Source organism: Leucopleurus acutus, assembly GCF_964270905.1.
Source record: "Leucopleurus acutus genome assembly, chromosome: 12".
Lineage (NCBI taxonomy): Eukaryota > Metazoa > Chordata > Mammalia > Artiodactyla > Delphinidae > Leucopleurus > Leucopleurus acutus.
In genome coordinates, this window is record NC_139154.1 from 56,182,684 (window position 1) to 56,200,574 (window position 17,891).

Here is a 17,891-nt window from a genome sequence, read left to right on the forward strand (position 1 = left end):
GGCAGTGAAGGTCAAAATCACCTCTGGCCTTGGTTTCTTCTGTGCATCTCATCTCAGGGTGGCTGCTCTCTCTTCCTCCCGAATGCTTGTGTCTGTCTCCCCCGCTCCCTAAAGCCCTGAGTATAAACTCCTATAGATGATGTGATCCGTCATGTCATCTGTAATAATTGAGAGTGTCACATAAAAGGTCAAAGAAATTCAGATGTTTTAAAGTCTCAGAAACATCTCTGATTTATTAACTCGAAAAGTCGCTCATAGATTTCAGAAGTATTGCAAAATGGAGAGTGAGATAATTGACAGCTGGAAGCTGTTTCCTGATTGTTATAAAAAATAAACTCAGAAAACATCAGGAGGAAATAGAAGAATAACGATTTAAATTCATTTTAACCTTTCTTGTCTGCTTCTGTAGTGGTGAGGGTACCCAAAAATGCATAAATTGCTCAAATGTAAAGAAATAGAGCATCTGGACTTTCAAAAGTTTAAATAAAAATATTTCTTTTTCAGGGGTTAACAACATTATGAAAGTATAAAAGTCTAGGATTTGATGAAGATTACTGATTAGGTTTTTCCCTGTGACTTACCATAGTGTGGGATTTCAAAGATTGAATAGCATCTAAGAGGTAATCATATGTTTCATTGATTTTTTTTTCTCTCTTTATTATTAGAACCAACCTACATCACAATTGATCCACCTGCGTGTGGAGAGTCATCAAACTGCACCCTGACAGAGAAGGACTGCATTTATGGTTTCAAACTTGATCACAATGGTTGTCGAACTTGTCAGTGCAAAAACAGTGAGTACACGGAAGACTGTGTTTTTTCAGAGCTTAATATTGTCAAAGCATATTATGTGATTGAATATCTTTTCTTTCATTCCTATTCATGACATTCCCTTAGCAACTTGAAAGAAGGAAAAAAAAAGTGTATCTAACATAAACACATGGTCATTTGGAGAAAAAGAGCTGCTCCTTTATTCCGGTTTTTGCCCTCATTTCATTATGTTCAGATACTCCTTGATATCTGGCTGCATCATGGGTGAAGCCCTGGGAACTCTGGAGCACATGTTTCCAAACACCCAGGGAGCTCTCAGTACTGCCCTTGCCGGGGTCATCAGTGACAAGGAGGTCACTCACACAGAGGTGTCACATTCCATGTGTGGCAGCCATAGTCTTTAGAATGTGCTCCGCTTTCTCGATCCCAGCTCTCTTCCACGTAGATTCCAATCATGTCGCCAGGGCATGATCTCTGAAATGTGATACAGTGTATTGCATTTCTTACTGGAAAAAAAAATTGCCCTTCATGTTTAAAACGATTTTGAATTCCTCTAATTCTTCTACCAGAATAAACATCTTTAGTCATTCCCCAGGTGACATAGTTTCTAGAACTTTCTTGGTCCTTATGTAAATGTGTGGCCTAGAAACAGAGTATTGCAGAATTTGGTCTGATCACTGCAGTGCTATTGTGTGGTCTAAGTGAGCATTTGCTCTTTGGATTATACACTGTTGGCTAACACTGAGGTTATAAGCAACTAGAACCAGTTGGTACTTTTTACATCAGAGGCACATAGGTGATTCTCATTTGTTCTGTATTTGAGCGTTTGATTTTTTTTTTTTTAATGATATAAATGCAGGGCCAAATTTAACCAGGAATTACCCTGAGAGTTTTCAACCGTTTACCAACTAGTTGGGATATTTTTGAATCTTGATGATGTGACCTCATACTTTATCTATGCCTCCCAGCTTATATCAAATAAGCATAACTTACATGTCCTCATCTAAATCATTGCACTAAAATAAATTAAATTGTATAGAACCAAGGAGAGAGCCCTGTTAGCACTGAATGCCTTCCTGCAAAATGACTTTGAACGTAATCCTCACTTCTTCTATGGAGTTATTCAGCTGACGACATATCAGCTCCATCTCCACAAGGAAATCTTGAAACTCTTGATCTGTATCTTATCTGAAATCAAAATACATTCTATTTACAACATTCCTTTGCTGGAAACCCTACTTTAAACATAAAACGCAGTTAGTAGGGTATGGGTTGTTTTTCATGAACCTATACTGGCTCCTGGTATTCACTGCTTTCTTTCCTAAATGTCGTATATCCCATGTTTAACCATTCCTTCTGCAGAATTTTCAGTTGTGAATGTCAGGCTTAGTTCCTGTAGTGCTAGAATCCTTTGTCCCTTTTGAAATGACATTTGGCCTCTTTTAGTTTTCTGAAATCTCTTTCCATTCCCTCTGATGTCTCCAAATATGGACAGTGCTTCTATAATCAGCAGGTTCTCCATGAGCCTCTGGGTATAATTACCCTGGACTCAGAGAGTTAGAATTCCTTAATGTAGAGAGATGATCACTTTCTGATTTATCAGTTTTCCTGGGCTCTGTATTCCTCTTCACCTTAATCATGCAATGCTTTCTTTTGTAAGAATATTTTCGGTGAAGACAGATACTAAGTAGGAGTTGCATAATTCGATTTCCTCAGTTACTTGTTACCATCACACTGTCTGTGGGATGGACTTGGTGCTGAAACGGAGGTTATCAAACTGTTGTTGTGATGATCGTTGTTTACACCTTTAAATTTCCCATGAGCCTCCACCCATCGGGGACTGTCTGCCTTCCTACACTTGTTTCTGTTCAGAGGAGGACCAGTCCCTGTTATACACCTATCTGCCTTTTATACCTCCCTTTGGAAAGCCAAGTTTACTAGGGAGCTGCTTTGGCAGCCATATTTGTTGGCTTAAATGGTCAACTTTGATTTTTTTGACACCAAGATAATTGGTGATTGTATCACAAAGAGTTTATATTTTAATCCTTCTCGTATCTCTTGAGCTGTACACCTTTCTGATCATGGGAGCATACCTATTTTTTTTTTCTGAACTTTTTGAAGTCTAAAAATATAGATTTCATTGTACCTAATCACCCTGCCTACCATCTTCACCTGGGCTTTGTTATTATGAACTTTTGGCCACATGGGCACACCTACATAAGACCCCTGCTGATTCACAATGAGCCCTTTGTAGTTAAATCCAAAGAAGCAATTTCCCTCAGTTGTCATTGAAGCAAGTCAGAAGCATATGACTGGCTTTTTGCAAATTGAGACTTATCAGGAAAATTCTGCTCTGCCTGTCTTTGTGTTAGTGTTGCTTTCTGGCTTTGTAAAAGGAACATCCATGCATACTGCCTGCTTTGCACCTCCATTTCATTAACACATAGGAGGAAATATGTACAGGAGACCATTGCATTTTATGTCAGCTGGAATTTGTCATTTTGTCTATATCATACACAAAAGTACACGGAAAGTATATGACAGAGCCATAGAGCATTCTGCTCTCATCCCCTCCCATTAGCAGTCCTGATTGTTTGACACCTTTGGGTGGTGAGTCAAATTAAATCAAACTGCCACATCCTCGGTTGTCAGATTCTTGTGACTGTATGTACCCAGCTCTCCTCCCAGACTCTGGCATCATACTGACTTGTATCTGGGTGATCAGGGCAAGTTGCTTTATTTCCTAGAGCCTCTGTGTCCTCATCTGTAAAGGGCAGGTAATAATACCAAAGTAATGGGTTGCTTTGAGGACTAATTAGTGAATGCAAAGCTAGCTTTACTACCCGACATATGGTAATTGTTGACACGATAGCTGTTTTATAACATGCATTTCTGAGTCAGCTAGAGCTAGCTGACGTGGAAAGCCCCCAGTTTCCCTCCTTTGTTCCGACACCAACCTGCCTCCAGTTCTTCCTGTCCTCTGAGGACGCGCACACAAATAACTTTCCTTTTGCCTTTTAATTTTAACCCTCGAATATTCTCACTCTCTTTCACCTAGCTTTAGAAAAAAGGAAGTCCCTGGTACTGAAGGATAGCTAAGTATATTCTTTTTCCCATTGCAGCTACGTGATAAGTATGGATTTTGTCTAAATCTCTCCTTTATGTTATTTTTCTGCGTCCCACCAAAGCCTGTTTCACATGCAATGGCCCTAACCATTTATACCCAAGTTTTCCGTTAGGGGTTAGACGTATATATAGACCACTGGCATCAATATTTCTTTCTTAAAATAAGACCAATGCCAAATAAATATTTCTCCCCTGTTACTGGCCTGTTGTCTGCTCATTCATTCCTTCTTTCATTCATCTAGCGTTTATTGAGTGCCTACTATACACCAAAAACTAGGGGTACAAAAAAGTTAAAAATGGACCTTATCCCTGACTAATCTTGGTAATGTGTTGGTAATACTGGAATATGCTAATATGTTGTAATGCTATTGCAATATAATCAAGCATATTATAGACAGTCACTTGAAGGTTGAAATCAAAACCCAGTAGAAACACGTCCTTCAAAAGAACATGGAAGGTATATGACAGGATTCTTTTATTTGAACATACTGTAGCTTTTCTTTTTTAACCTGTAACAAAAAACATTTCTTATAACACTGCTAAGCAAAGTAATGCATCAAGGGCATATAGAGAATTTAAACTTTATTCAAAGACATACTTAGAATAAAGAAAAGAAACATGGTAGAAAATGCTTAAGAATGTATAATAGCAACAAAAGTTAAAACTAAAATCATTTAGATAAGCTACTGAAAATCTAACACTTCATTGTTACAAGCTGTTAGTAGCATTCCTTTTTAACCAAAATGTTTGCTGTCAAACATACATAATACATTTCAGCTTACTATAGGTACGATATGTAGTAAATGACATCTATGTGAATTAAATGGCATCCATCTTTTTTAGCATCTTATCATCTACATTTTTAAATCAAGTGGATTTCATCACATTATTTGTAACTGCTCTTCCAGTTTTAACAATCTGTAATTCTAGGGACTAATAGTGCTTTTAACTAGAAACCAGTGCAGACATAGAAAATTAATGGTAGCAGGGAGAAAAAACCTTTCATAATTTTCATGAAACATATATCTGAATCAAGCATCTAAAGAAGGTCGCAGCATCATATACAAGGAGGCAGGCTCCTGTTTTCGTTTCATTGTTACTCTGAACAAACACTTATCAAGGTCAAGATTGGGACCACCATTTGCAGTCTTGCACTTCTTTATTTAACAGTCTCAGGAACTGTATTCATGGTATCCTTAACTGCTTGCATGTTGCTGAGAATTGCCAGAACCCAAGAGTGTGAAGTCCTGCAGCAGAGAAGCACAACACAACTCTAGGGGCACCATTACACTGTGTTCTGTTTGCAGGCTCCATGGTGTTCAACTACAACATGTTGTACAAACGATGCTCCCCACAGTTGGGCCACATTTTGGCCCTGGGAGCAAAAACATCTTTTTTTTCTCCCGAATAAACAGAGAGTTTACTGCATAGCTGCTATCGACCAGCCATAATGCACAGGCTCTGTATTTTGCCATTATTTATCACTTTCTCTTCAATGGTAATTTTCCCCTCTGGATTAGAAAGCATTCTTAGATCACAACAAAGTCATAATGTTGAAAAATTATGAACATAAAGCCACCATTCTTTCTGTGGTTGCCTCCAGTGATGTACTAAAACTTTTCAACCAAACTTAAAAACTCCCACCCATCTATAAATGAGATGTTTCTAATCTATCTGTTCTGCTCTTTATGTAAATGTTTGCCTTGACGTTATACTTCTCTGAAGAAAAATCCATAATTGATACATGGATCTAGGAATACCTTGAAATCTTTAATGTTCTCTATTTCTAAGCTAGAAGGTGGTATTTGGAGATGTTTAGCAAGTGCCAGTATTGTGAAATTTTTCAGTACTAACAGCAAGTTTTTTCATCCCATTATTTTTCTGTTAATGTGGCAGTCTTGATGAGGGTAGAGGAGTAAATAGCAAGAATCTTGATTGGTTCATTCATTCAGCAAGTATTTATTGAGCACTCACTCCATGCTGAGCACCATGATAGCACCTGGACTGTGTAAATAAAGAAAATAGGTCCCTGCCCTAGAGCTCCCTTCTGCTGGGGAGGAGAAACGAGATAGCAGGGCAGTGAGCAGTCCCAAGCCAGGGAGCATTGTGGCAACCTGCCCAATATGTCACAGCCAGTCCGAAGTCTATGAACGTCCTGTATTTTTGTTCACACATAGCAGCCTTTGCTTGAAATTCCCTTCCACTGCAAAGCAGAGGTAAAGACAAACTTAGTTTATATCAAATTTTTTACACTTAGTGATGCAACAGCTTTCATTAAGGATGAAGCCCATTCTAGATTAAAAATTATAGAAAAACTCCTTTTTTACAGGACCAGAGAAATAAAGGCACAAAGGTGCTCAGACTCAAGAGTTTCAAGGAATTTAATCCCCAGGGATGTTCTCACAGTGTTGTTAGTTCATCTGTTTCTCAACATAATCTACTTGGTTTCAAGACTTAAAATTTTCGCAATAGAAAAATGGATTCACAACTTAGATCTTGGTGTCAGAGAAAGAAATGTGGCTATGACAGTCTTCTCCCTCCTTCGTCATTCCCTTAATAATGGGAAAGGATGAAAAATGATGACCTTTCAAGTCATATAATTACAAAATTTTAAATGAGCCATTTAGAATTTCACTTTTAAGGATGCAGATTAGTAATCAGTTGCTTCACAATATGATACAGACCCACGAGGTTATATTAAATATGTGTAATGAAAGGTTTATGATGATGACAAAGTAGAAAATTATACTTTAAATCACATTATCCTTTTTAAAAGATAGCAAATTAAATATGCAAGTATTGCCAGCTAAGATTCACAAAAGATGCTACCTTAAAATATTTATGTAAAATATGAACCCATTTCACCTATTAATTGTAGTTAAGGTTTAATTTTAGGTTATAAGATTTGTGTGTGGAGGGGACAAATGTGTTCTGTTTTTCCCAGTAACTTATGCATTATTTACAATATTTATGCTTAAAGGATATACACATAAAATTTATTTATTATTTCAACAAAAGTAGTCTCAGCTTCCCACTTTACCAGTCCACGCAGAACTATAGTCAAACATTGCCATACTTTTGCCATCATCATGTCTACTTCTTTAAATTTGATTATCTTTCAAATTCTGCATTTAATTCAGACGTCTCAATTTGCTTTAGTTACATCACCAAGCATGCTTTTCTTATTTACCTTAACATTTTTGTTGCCTATATTACTCTAGTAAGCCCTACATCACACCTTTTAAAATTTATTTACAAGGCTTCCATTAAGCTAATAGAAGTTTCTTGTGCCAGCCACCATTTCTTTGTTCCTTTTTTTCCCTTCAACAATAATAAGTTATAACTGACTAACAGAGGACAGTTAAACATCACTCCAGATTCTGCTAACAGGGGAGAGTTTGAACATTTTAAATAATGGATAGCTAAACATTAATCTAGGTATTTCTTTGGCACATAAATTTTTTTTTTTTTTTTTTTTTTTTGTCAGTTAACTAAGTATCTAAATACCTGGATATTTGTCAGCGGTAGGGAAAAAAATATCTAGTTGCAACACTGATTATTTCACTTTGTATTATGTTATTAGAGATACACCTTTTAAAGAAAGGGTAAGCAATGCTTTATGCTGCATATGGTACGCAGTATTATATGGTAACATCTAAAACTCATAAGAGTAAACGTGTGTGAACCTTTAAGAATGTGTTTCTCATGGGCATGCAGTAGGAGCAAAAATACATAATGAAATTTGGGATGTAAGTTTCCACTTCTCACATTTTAAATAATAAATGGTAATCAGTGGTTTGATCAGAAATCTGTTTATCAGAGTTGGACTTTATTGTGTATATTAGTACCAAAACATGAAGTTACGTTTTGATAACCATGAAATAGCACAATCTATAATTTTTAACCATTGCTGATGCTGTGGTAGAGCTGAGAAATTTACATCGGTGGAAGATTGGAAGATTAGGGGGAGGCATTCAAGTGTCAAATGTTCTGTTCCTTTCATCTTTGGAAGAAATGTGCTGCCCATGTGTCTTCACAGGGGAGGAACTTTGCACGGGCCTCAAACGAGGCTGCACCTTGGACTGCCCCTTCGGCTTCCTAACCGATGCCCACAACTGTGAGATCTGTCAGTGCCGCCCACGCCCCAAGAAGTGCAGACTCATAATCTGTGAAAAGTATTGTCCATTTGGATATCTGTACGTATTTCTTAACTCAGAAGATGTATTCGTAATTATCTATAGCTTGACGAAATGTCTCTTACCTTTTTTGTTGGCTGTTTTGTGTGTGTTTCTGAATGAATCAGCAATGTACTGAATCCAGAGTATCTAGGCTTGTTTTGCTAGAGGAATCAGAAAGCAGGGAAAGGCCGTATCTCCAAAGATAAGAATCAAGTTTTACTCTTTTTTGAAGATGGGCTAGAGCCTTGTCATGACACTTGGGGCCTGTTAGGTGAGATTTCCTCATAGCAAGGGCCTTTGGACACTGCCGAAGGGAATGGAACCGTCATGAGGTTCCAGTGTTGTAAGCGCTTCAACTATGCACCACTGTCGCAGCAACTGTTTTGTGATAACGTATTTAATCTATATTTTAAGATGAATTGACAGCTACTGATTTGCAGTATGGAGCATCCTTACCTGCCACGCCTCCCTGTCCTACCTTGATGCTTGTCTACGTCTATAGTATTCTTTAAAATAGCAGTAGATCTTATGAATTTCCTTGGTGATAAGAACTATGACTTGTATTTTTAAATATTCTTTATTGAATCAAATCCCATGAAAATTCAGATTATTCTAGGGGGAAAATAGACATTTCACATTTGTTACTTTTGTGTCTGTCTTAGAATCCACTTCTGTCTTTATATCAAGTTGGTTCCTTAAAAATAACCTTTCAGAATTTTGCTTTGTCATTCCTGCCTTGATTCCTTCCAGTTTAGTCTCTCTGCCTTTTCCATTTGATATGTTTATATAGTGCTAGTAATTATAAGGGATTTAGAGCCATCACCTCTTGCCCAGCATCTTAAAGGCATTGTTTTTATTCTTCCTCTTAGAAATTCTAGTTTAGCAGGAAGAGGGGAACCTTAATTCTAATTTTAATTGGATAATTAGCTTGGGAACATTATTCTTTAAAATTCCCCAAGTAAACTAATAAATCATCATTGTTCTTAATCCTAAAATATGAATATGATATTAATAAAAGTAGAGCTATTTCTTAGCTTACCTGCTGATGTAGAATGAAGTATTATTATCATAATAGTACCTACAACCACTTGGCTGCAGTGTTATGATAGTTCAGAACCAAGGCTGCATTCATCCAAACTTCGCCTTGGAGAGAAAACTCTTAGAGGATTATAGATTCCAGTTGGTATTCCTGTCAGTAAACACATTCAGGAAGGACCAAGTTGACTCTTGTAGGCAAACGAGTACTGCATTGGCTAGCACATGTTTCAAGGACAGCCTCTGAGGGAGAAATATAGAGAAGGAAATGGGAGAAGGAAGAAGGAACAGGTAGGTGAATAAATGAGTTAACAAACAAATCTGTTAAAGCCCTGTTAGGGCTTGGAAACGGCACAGTCTATGACAGGAGTGTGAAGCATTCATTTAATTCATTGTTTTCATTATATTGATATAAATACGTAGACCCTAGTGTTCAGTTCTCATTTCACTTAGCAGATTATAGTTTATCACTTGGGCAGTTATATACCAAGGATTTCCCGTGGGGCCATTTTTTTTTTTTTGTGGTATGCGGGCCTCTCACTGCCGTGGCCTCTCCCGTTGTGGAGCACAGGCTCCGGACGTGCAGGCTCAGCGGCCATGGCTCACGGGCCCAGCCGCGCCACGGCCTGTGGGATCCTCCCAGACCGGGGCACGAACCCGTGTCCCCTGCATCGGCAGGCGGACTCCCAACCACTGCGCCACCAGGGAAGCCCGGGGGCCATATTCTTTTAGAGCCCCTTAATTTGTCCAAGATGAGAAAGAACAGGGTTTATTTTTTTAGTTGAACACCACTGTTGCCACTTAGGGCTCCTTGGGATGAAACGTAAGGATTAATAGACTTAACTCTGCCTTCTCTGCTGCCCAGGAAGCCCAACTAGGGCAAAGCTTGTAGAGGAGATGTTGAGCCTAAGAGAGGAGCTGCAGGTAGTGGACAGAAGACACAGAAGGGCAGGTTAGCACCTTTTGTAATACACAGGGTCATTCTCCTTTTAGAGAAAATAAGGAATTGTTGCTAAGAATTTTTTTGTCGACTTAAACTATGGTGATCTTTTAATAAACATATTTATTTAATATCATCTTTCTGCTCAACACAAAATTTAGGCACTGTAGCTTATTAAAGGGAAAAAAAAAGTTCATCCAGCCATTTCCCTTTATCCTCCGTGCTTCAGTCATGCCCCACAGGCGGAGCATTTTTCAGTTGGTATTCTTTTCTGACTAATGAGGTAATTACTGAACATTGACTGCAGGACTTCTTAAACGTTTTGTTCTTCATCAACATATACAAGATGCCTACACGTACAACATGCTACAACATTACGTAGCATTCCCAGGTCTATGGATCCTTAAGTTCTCCCATCTGCTAAAAAATTCTGTAGATATCTCAGTGAAATGTTTAGTAGCACCTGAAATTTCTCAAGAGAATGTGGTCGTCTGAGGAAGCCTGTGGTTCTGACAGAAGAAGGACTTCTGCCCTAATGCTGGCCTCCAACATTGACCAGCAATATATCCTTCATCTTCCTCTTCCTGGAGCTGCACATTCATCTTTTTGTACTGTTGGTACCACTTTTCCCGATTAAATCAACAGTCACGTCATCGGGATTCTGACAGTCACGTCCTAGAGCACCTAAGTGCTTGGACAGTTCTAACCATTGGCCATGGGTGGGTGGTGGTCATGGCCACAGGGAGCTAATTACGCATCACTCCAGGGGGTTTTGAGAGCAGAAGTTCAAGTCATTCTGCTTACTGAGAATATCACTTCAGTGACCCTTGGTCTAAGCACTTAGGCATCACTTGAGACTTTTGGATTTTCTAACCTCTGACAAAATTTTAATTACCCAGGAAGAATAAGCATGGCTGTGACATCTGTCGCTGTAAGAAATGCCCAGAGCTCCCTTGCAGTAAGATCTGCCCCTTGGGTTTCCAGCAGGACAGTCGTGGCTGTCTTATCTGCAAGTGCAGAGGTAAGTCCCAACGCATAACCCTTCCCCGCTCAGAGCAATCAGAGGCACAGAAACCAAGAACGGAAGTAAATGAAATAATTTCAGTGATTGCTGTCCACTCTGACACCACTGTCACTCTCTAGAGGACCATCCCTTGTCCTTTCATCTCAATGGAATAAGAGCTCAGAATAGAATTTAAAGGAACGGGCCCCACGTTGACCAAATTAATCACTTCTTAGCTCTTCAGTTTTACTTGTCTCAGGAACGTTAGCCTAAAGCATCTTTATCTTGACCTCCATAAGAGTCTCCCTCTGTCCAGCAGTGGATCGAGACGATTGATACAGCAAAGGTCCCTTTTCACAGCCCTTTGAGGGTGGGTGAGGCTAAACAGTCTGCTTGTGTATTTTCTTGGTAACACAGTTTTCCCTGAGAATGTCGACTTTTGCTGAATAACCACATGCCAGCCTATAGTTGTGTATAGGTGTGAGTCCTGGGAGTACCTTTTGCAGGACTTCCCCCTCAAGGGATGTTCCTGAAGCTGTGTGAGCCCTTACCCCAGCTCCAGCGCCACTGCCCACCCCAGCTGGTTTTAGTTGTCCACATGAGCCACAGATGAAGCAGTAAAAGACCCCTAAAGTTTGTTCTGTGTTTTTTCAGAGTTGGACAGTTACCACCTTAAGAGTGTTTTTAGGGGGTCAGAGTAAACAAAAATCTAGTCACTGCTTCAATTGTTCTGCAGAACGAAAATCTGTTAGTTACTAGTGGCCCAGGATTGCCCCACTGAATGATGATTTCTAGAGTGATTATTCTGCATGTATTAAAACATATGTGTAACATTCACGCTGAAATCAGTCAGTGCTTGTTTACTGTATAGAATATGAGAACGTAGAGTGAAGGGAGGAAAAAAAATACCAATAGCAGAGAAATGTATTTGCAGGGTTTTTTACTCCCTTTTTTCTTTTTTCAAAATTGAGAGCATATTAACTTAAATTCTTTTCATGATCCTTTCCTGTGTCACAAGCTGTGCTGTGTAGACAGGATTTTTGGTGGCTGGGTAGCATTACCTGTAAGGAACTACAGGCTGTTTCTCCTGTGCAGTAGCTCCTTCTTTACCAGGCTGCCTTCTGTCTGTCCAGAGGTCCCTGCTGCAGCCGGGCCACCCGTCCTGTCAGGCACATGTCTGTCCATGGATGGTCATCATCATAAAAATGAGGAAAGCTGGCATGATGGGTGCCGGGAATGCTACTGTCACAGTGGACGGGAAATGTGTGCTCTGATCACCTGCCCGGTGCCTGCCTGTGGCAACCCCACCATTCATCCGGGACAGTGCTGCCCGTCATGTTCAGGTAAAAGCTGGCCGCCATCTCGTGTGCTCCCTAAGCAAATGACTTTTGCCTCATCACATCTGTAATCCCAGGGGAGGTGCAGGGGACGACCCCTGGAACGTATTTCAGCTCTCTGGTTTTTGTCAACAATAGCCACGAGTGTCAGCCAGGTGCTATAAATGATTAGCCAAAAACCAGAGAATTATTCTAAAGCTCTAAAACCACTCTCCTTATTTTTGAAGGTTTACTCAATTACATTGGTCTTTGAACTACATTTGTGTACAGGTTTGTGGGCTTATGTACTTAAAGCTCCAGCTCTCCATCTTATGGATAATGTATTAAGGCTGAATGTCTTCGTTAATTGGAGGGGGTTGTTGTTAATTTTATTCCATGAAAGCTTCTTATTTATAAAGTAATATTCGAGAGGGAGAGAATTACTGAAGTCTGTGAATATTGCTTTTTTTTAAATTAATGGATATGTGGTAGTCTTGCCAAATGGAGATGTTTAGAGTGACCACACATCCAAAACATTTACAGTCATAATAATGGTAATCAAGATAAGTTAGTAGAAGAACATAACAGATTTATAATCCATAGCGGTCCAAATTATGGTTGTCCATAACAGTAATTATTACCATAATACCTCATCTAGTGCCTTTGATCCAAAGAACTCAGCATGGTTTCATAGTTATTATTTCTTCCACCGAGTGGAGGCCACTGAATTAGGGAAAAATACACTTAGGCAGTTTTTGTTTGGAAAACAGACACAGAGAGATTAGCTTTCTTACCCAAAGTAAAATAGTGTGTCAGCTAGAGGGCCAGGGAGACATGAAGTCTCCTGATTCTTGCATCGAATTTCTTTTAAAGTTGAAATGTACTGTCCGGTTTGGGGGTAGGGATTGTATTTCCCCGGTCAGTCTTGGTTCTGTATCTCCCTTCACCTGTACAACGGGTGCAGTCAGGAACCTGAGGCCTGGGCCTTTTGCAACAAGGCAGGCCTGGCCTGGGAGGGAGGTACCGCATGCTGGCACCTCAGTCTGCACCTGCTTTGCCTGCCGGGGGGGGGGGTTGGCAGAGAGGCACTGGAAGTCCTTTTTAGCCCTGACATTCTACACACCTCAGTAACTAAGGTATTAAAGTGACAGGCAGCCCCCATACCCCTATAGGGGACCAGATGACAAAGTTTTGTTTTGTTTCGCATAGTTAAGCCAGATGTGGTCTGTATCAAAGCTTCTTCCTTATTCACATGTTTTGCTAGTTAAATATGAAAAACCACTAGTGCCCACTGAAACAGAAGATAAATGAACAATTTAATGAGACAGAACTCTGTGTTGACTCTTTGGGGAAGGAAAAATCATTTGTTCCAATGAAGACCCCATGCTTTAATTATAGGCATGAGTATGCAGAGTGTGGCCTGCACCTGGGTCTTTGCTAAACGGTGTACTCAGTGAAGAACTCCGACCAGTGGAAATGCAAAGATACTACTAAGAATAGATGATTGACTTAAGAACTGAAAGTCAGTGAAACCGAATCTAGTTTTCTCTATTACAGAGATATGGAAAGTTCTTAAACACACACAGAATTATTGATGTATTATTGTGGATGTGTGACTATGTAGATATAGACATATAAAAACACACAGGTATTGATATATATGGATGTGTAGGTATGTTTTTTTCCAAATGTCTTTAGTGAGTTGCCACATATGGGTCTTTCTGAATAGAGACCAAGCATTGTTGCAATTGTGGACTCCTACTTCAAAGAATATTTTCTCCTGACTTCTATTCAAGGATCAGCTGTTTTTCCTTCTGAGATAAGTGAGCAGCCTCTGAACTCTTCTGACAGAAGATTCACCAAATGATACTGTTTCTCAGATTTTTTTTCCCTTTCTTACCCTCTACCTTTCAGTTTTTCTATCACCTCCATCTATCTGGTCACTCATGTTTTGCCTTGAGGCACATGGATATATATATAGCAAAGGAATTCACAGACTAAGACACCTGCAAACACACATCGTTTTTCTTCTGACCATTTCCTTACATGGCAGCATTTAAAAGGGCAGCAATTGTCGATCCTCTCCAAGTCCTTTCAAAAGGGAGACTTTTTCCAACAGTAGTTTACTGACAGTCTTTGGAACTAATTTTTCTTTTTCTATAAACGGTGAGAAATGCACTTTTATCTCATCGCAGCTCAATTTTCATTCTAATTATCTTCCTTTCTACTTTCCTCATATACTAGAAAGTTTGGCCCAGTTGGTTATGAATGTAAGCGTTGGCTGATGTCAGTTTTCTGTGATATGTCCCCTTGGTCAAAGTTCCAGTCTTTACTAGCTCCCTTGAGATAAAGCTGTATTAAAAGTTATACAATGCCTTCTTAGCTGGAGCTGGGCCCACACCACTGTATCTCATCAGTATTGCTACGTCTCAGGCTGACCACTGCTTTGAAAGTCACAGCCCGTGAGTTCTTAGGAGACGTCAGCTCTGAGTATCTCTGCACAAACAGGGTAGTTCTTCTGAGGCCCAAATTCCACTGATCTCCAGGCGTGAGCCCGCCATGGTGTCTCCAGATGGCTTCTCCGCAGGGTTCCACACTGTCAGCACCTTCTTCAAACGCCTGTTGTATTTGGATGACACGAATATGGTTAATATCTTCATACTTCTCATTTCGCCAGCACAACTTGAGGGCAACTCCCAGTGCCTCTCCAGACATTTTCAGCATTAAATTCCCTCTCTATCACTATCATCTCACCAAGAGCCCCAAATCGCCTCTTGTCTGGGGAAAGAACTCATAGTTATCATTGGCCCCTGGGCGTTTACCTCTCTTGATCATATCGCCAAACAAATGTTTAGTCTCAGGTGAGGGTTCAGACTGTTGATTCTGAAAGAGCATTCCTGCTCAGTGTGCCGGCAGCCGGTCGGGATTGGGGTGTGTCCTGCTCAACAGTAGGACTTATTTCTAAGCCTGAAAGGACTCAGGGTCCCAGAGATAATGAAGTGAACGGGGCACAAATCAGTTTACAATTGTATTTAATCTGGAGGTGTATCCATGATCCAAACAAACATAGACTTGGGTTCAGATCCCTTGTCTGCCCTTAATACTCTGAGTTCTCAGTTTCCTTATATGTTAAATAGGATAACAGTACCTATTCACATTGGTGTAAGGAATAAATGAAGTAACATATGTAAAGCACTAACATGGAAACTGGACCATAGGAAGCATTCAGTAAATGAGAGATCTTTATTCTAGATAACCCTACATTCACAGACATCCCCTAAGAGGCTCTTGTTCTCTTCAACAGTAGGAGTCCCTGTAATTTTTTGTTTGTTTGTTTTTGTTTTTTGCGGTGCGCGGGCCTCTCACTGATGTGGCCTCTCCCGTTGCGGAGCACAGGCTCCAGAAGCGCAGGCTCGGCGGCCATGGCTCACGGGCCCAGCCGCTCCGCGGCATGTGGGATCCTCCCGGACCAGGGCACGAACCCGTGTCCCCTGCATCGGCAGGCGGACTCTCAACCACTGTGCCACCAGGGAAGCCCCCCGTGATTTAATTATCTCATTGGAGCCTCTCGTTACTGTTGACAAACTGGAACCACTTGAACCTCACTTCCTGAAACTAGCTCTTCTGCTGTTGCTTTATATTTCTGTGCATGGAATGTTTTCTTCCCTGTGTTCTTGAGGGAAACAGCCAGTTCATCTTCTTTGTCCCTTAAAGCCCAGAGCACCAGGTTCTTCCCAAGCTGGTGAGACTGCAGATGAATAATTTCTTGTGTTTGGATTTTGTGTCGTTCCCCAGATGACTTTGTGGTGCAGAAGCCGGAGCTCAGCACCCCCTCCATTTGCCATGCCCCTGGGGGAGAGTACTTTGTGGAAGGAGAAACATGGCACATAGACACCTGTACTCAGTGCACCTGCCACAGCGGGCGGGTGCTGTGTGAGACAGAGGTGTGCCCACCGCTGCTCTGCCAGAACCCCACACGCACCCAGGACTCCTGTTGCCCACAGTGTCCAGGTAACCGGCACTGCGCCTCGGGATGCACTGGGCCGATGGGGAGGGCCTGCAGCCTGGGCGTTGTCATTCTGCAGGACCTGTGGGCTGGGTTGAGCCCCACGTGGGAGTGGGCCAGACCCAGTCACCAGTAACCCAGGCAGGAACATCTGGCAGGCAGCTTTCTAAATTCATTCCTTTCTATCAACCACATATTTATACAATCAATATGTCTTGCACCTGAGGTGACTTTGAACAACAACAGCAAAAAAAAAAAAATTGCTACCCTTTTTTTCTTAACCCTACATCTCAGACTCAAGAGACAGTCCTGCTGTACCAGATTATTCCAGATGATTTTGCTAATGTGAAAAGTCATCTTTGTCTTTACAAAATGTGAAGAGCAATTATTGATAAATAATGTAAATAAAATCTTTGAAATATGTAAGGGTGGTGAAGATACTTTGAGAATGTTAAACAGAGGAATCGCTAAAAGATGCATAATGCCCACCTTCTCAAATCTGTGATGATTAAGTTAAGATCCAGAAGTACTAAGTGACCAGCACTGCATATGTACAAAGAGTACTATTGTTTTCTTTTTTTTTTAGTTCTCAGATAATCTGGCCTTAGCAGGTGAATTTATGGTCATGAAACAAATATAATGAAACTTTGTCAGACTTTTAAACATAAGTTGCTGATTATGCAACGCAAGTAGCAATTCTAATTAACACTAGAATATATGACTTAATTTGTATATGTATAATTACCAAGTTGACAGCACACTAGTTTTGTTGTTGCTCAGTCTTTTATCTTTTCAACTTAAATCAGTAATCATTTACCTTCTAAATGTATGTTCTTAGAGCATTTCTGCTCAGTAAAACATAAGCCCTTGTATTACTTTTTTTTACATTGGATTATCCAGTCAGCCAGCTAGAATCTATTGTTCTGTCATTATATAACCAGCGTAGTTGATGTCCAGAATTCTTCCTGGGTTCACATTGATGATATTTTTTAATTGCATCAGAGGAAATTGTAGGGATAGCAACATTATTTGCTGTTGTCATCATGCCCTGCTGCTGAGGTATTATCATCTTAGTACAGAATCTTTGGCGTAATTTTCAACCATGTTAATCTGAAAAGCTTAATTAGTGCAACGTCTTTTCTAGTATAAGAAATAGTTCAGATGTATTATGTTGTTAGGATATACCCTAGTCCCTCCTATATTTTTATCGTCACTCTTTTACTTAGACACAAACCCTAATATTTCTCTGTTAATATATGACCATGATTATTCCCATCCTCCTGGTGGAAACTACTCTGAGTGGTCTCTTCAGTGGTGATCATGAATTTATATCCGTTTAATGTATTCATTTTACAAGTGCTTATGGAATGCCTGAATTGAGCCATGGGGATCCCGGGCTTGATGAGAACAGCCACAACTCCTATCCTGTGGAGCAGTAATGCAAAAGAAGAGCTGAACAATCCAGTACTCCACCTTTAAGTAAATCATGACAGAGTGAGAGGAGTGCCTGGAAAGG

At 40.2% G+C, this 17,891-nt stretch overlaps 1 protein-coding gene across 3 annotated transcripts in view; it reads left to right on the forward strand.

Annotated features, from left to right (window-relative positions):
* Window positions 1-17,891, forward strand: part of CRIM1 (cysteine rich transmembrane BMP regulator 1) — a 208,316-nt gene that overhangs the window by 153,424 nt on the left and 37,001 nt on the right. For 2 of the 3 annotated variants that reach the window (XM_082851850.1, XM_082851851.1), the window contains exons 8-12: window positions 666-794; window positions 7,937-8,093; window positions 10,950-11,071; window positions 12,187-12,396; window positions 16,165-16,380. In XM_082851850.1, the coding sequence (XP_082707976.1) occupies window positions 666-794; window positions 7,937-8,093; window positions 10,950-11,071; window positions 12,187-12,396; window positions 16,165-16,380 (834 nt within the window). The remainder of the gene's footprint in view (window positions 1-665; window positions 795-7,936; window positions 8,094-10,949; window positions 11,072-12,186; window positions 12,397-16,164; window positions 16,381-17,891) is intronic. The other variant, XM_082851852.1, reaches the window with a different exon arrangement.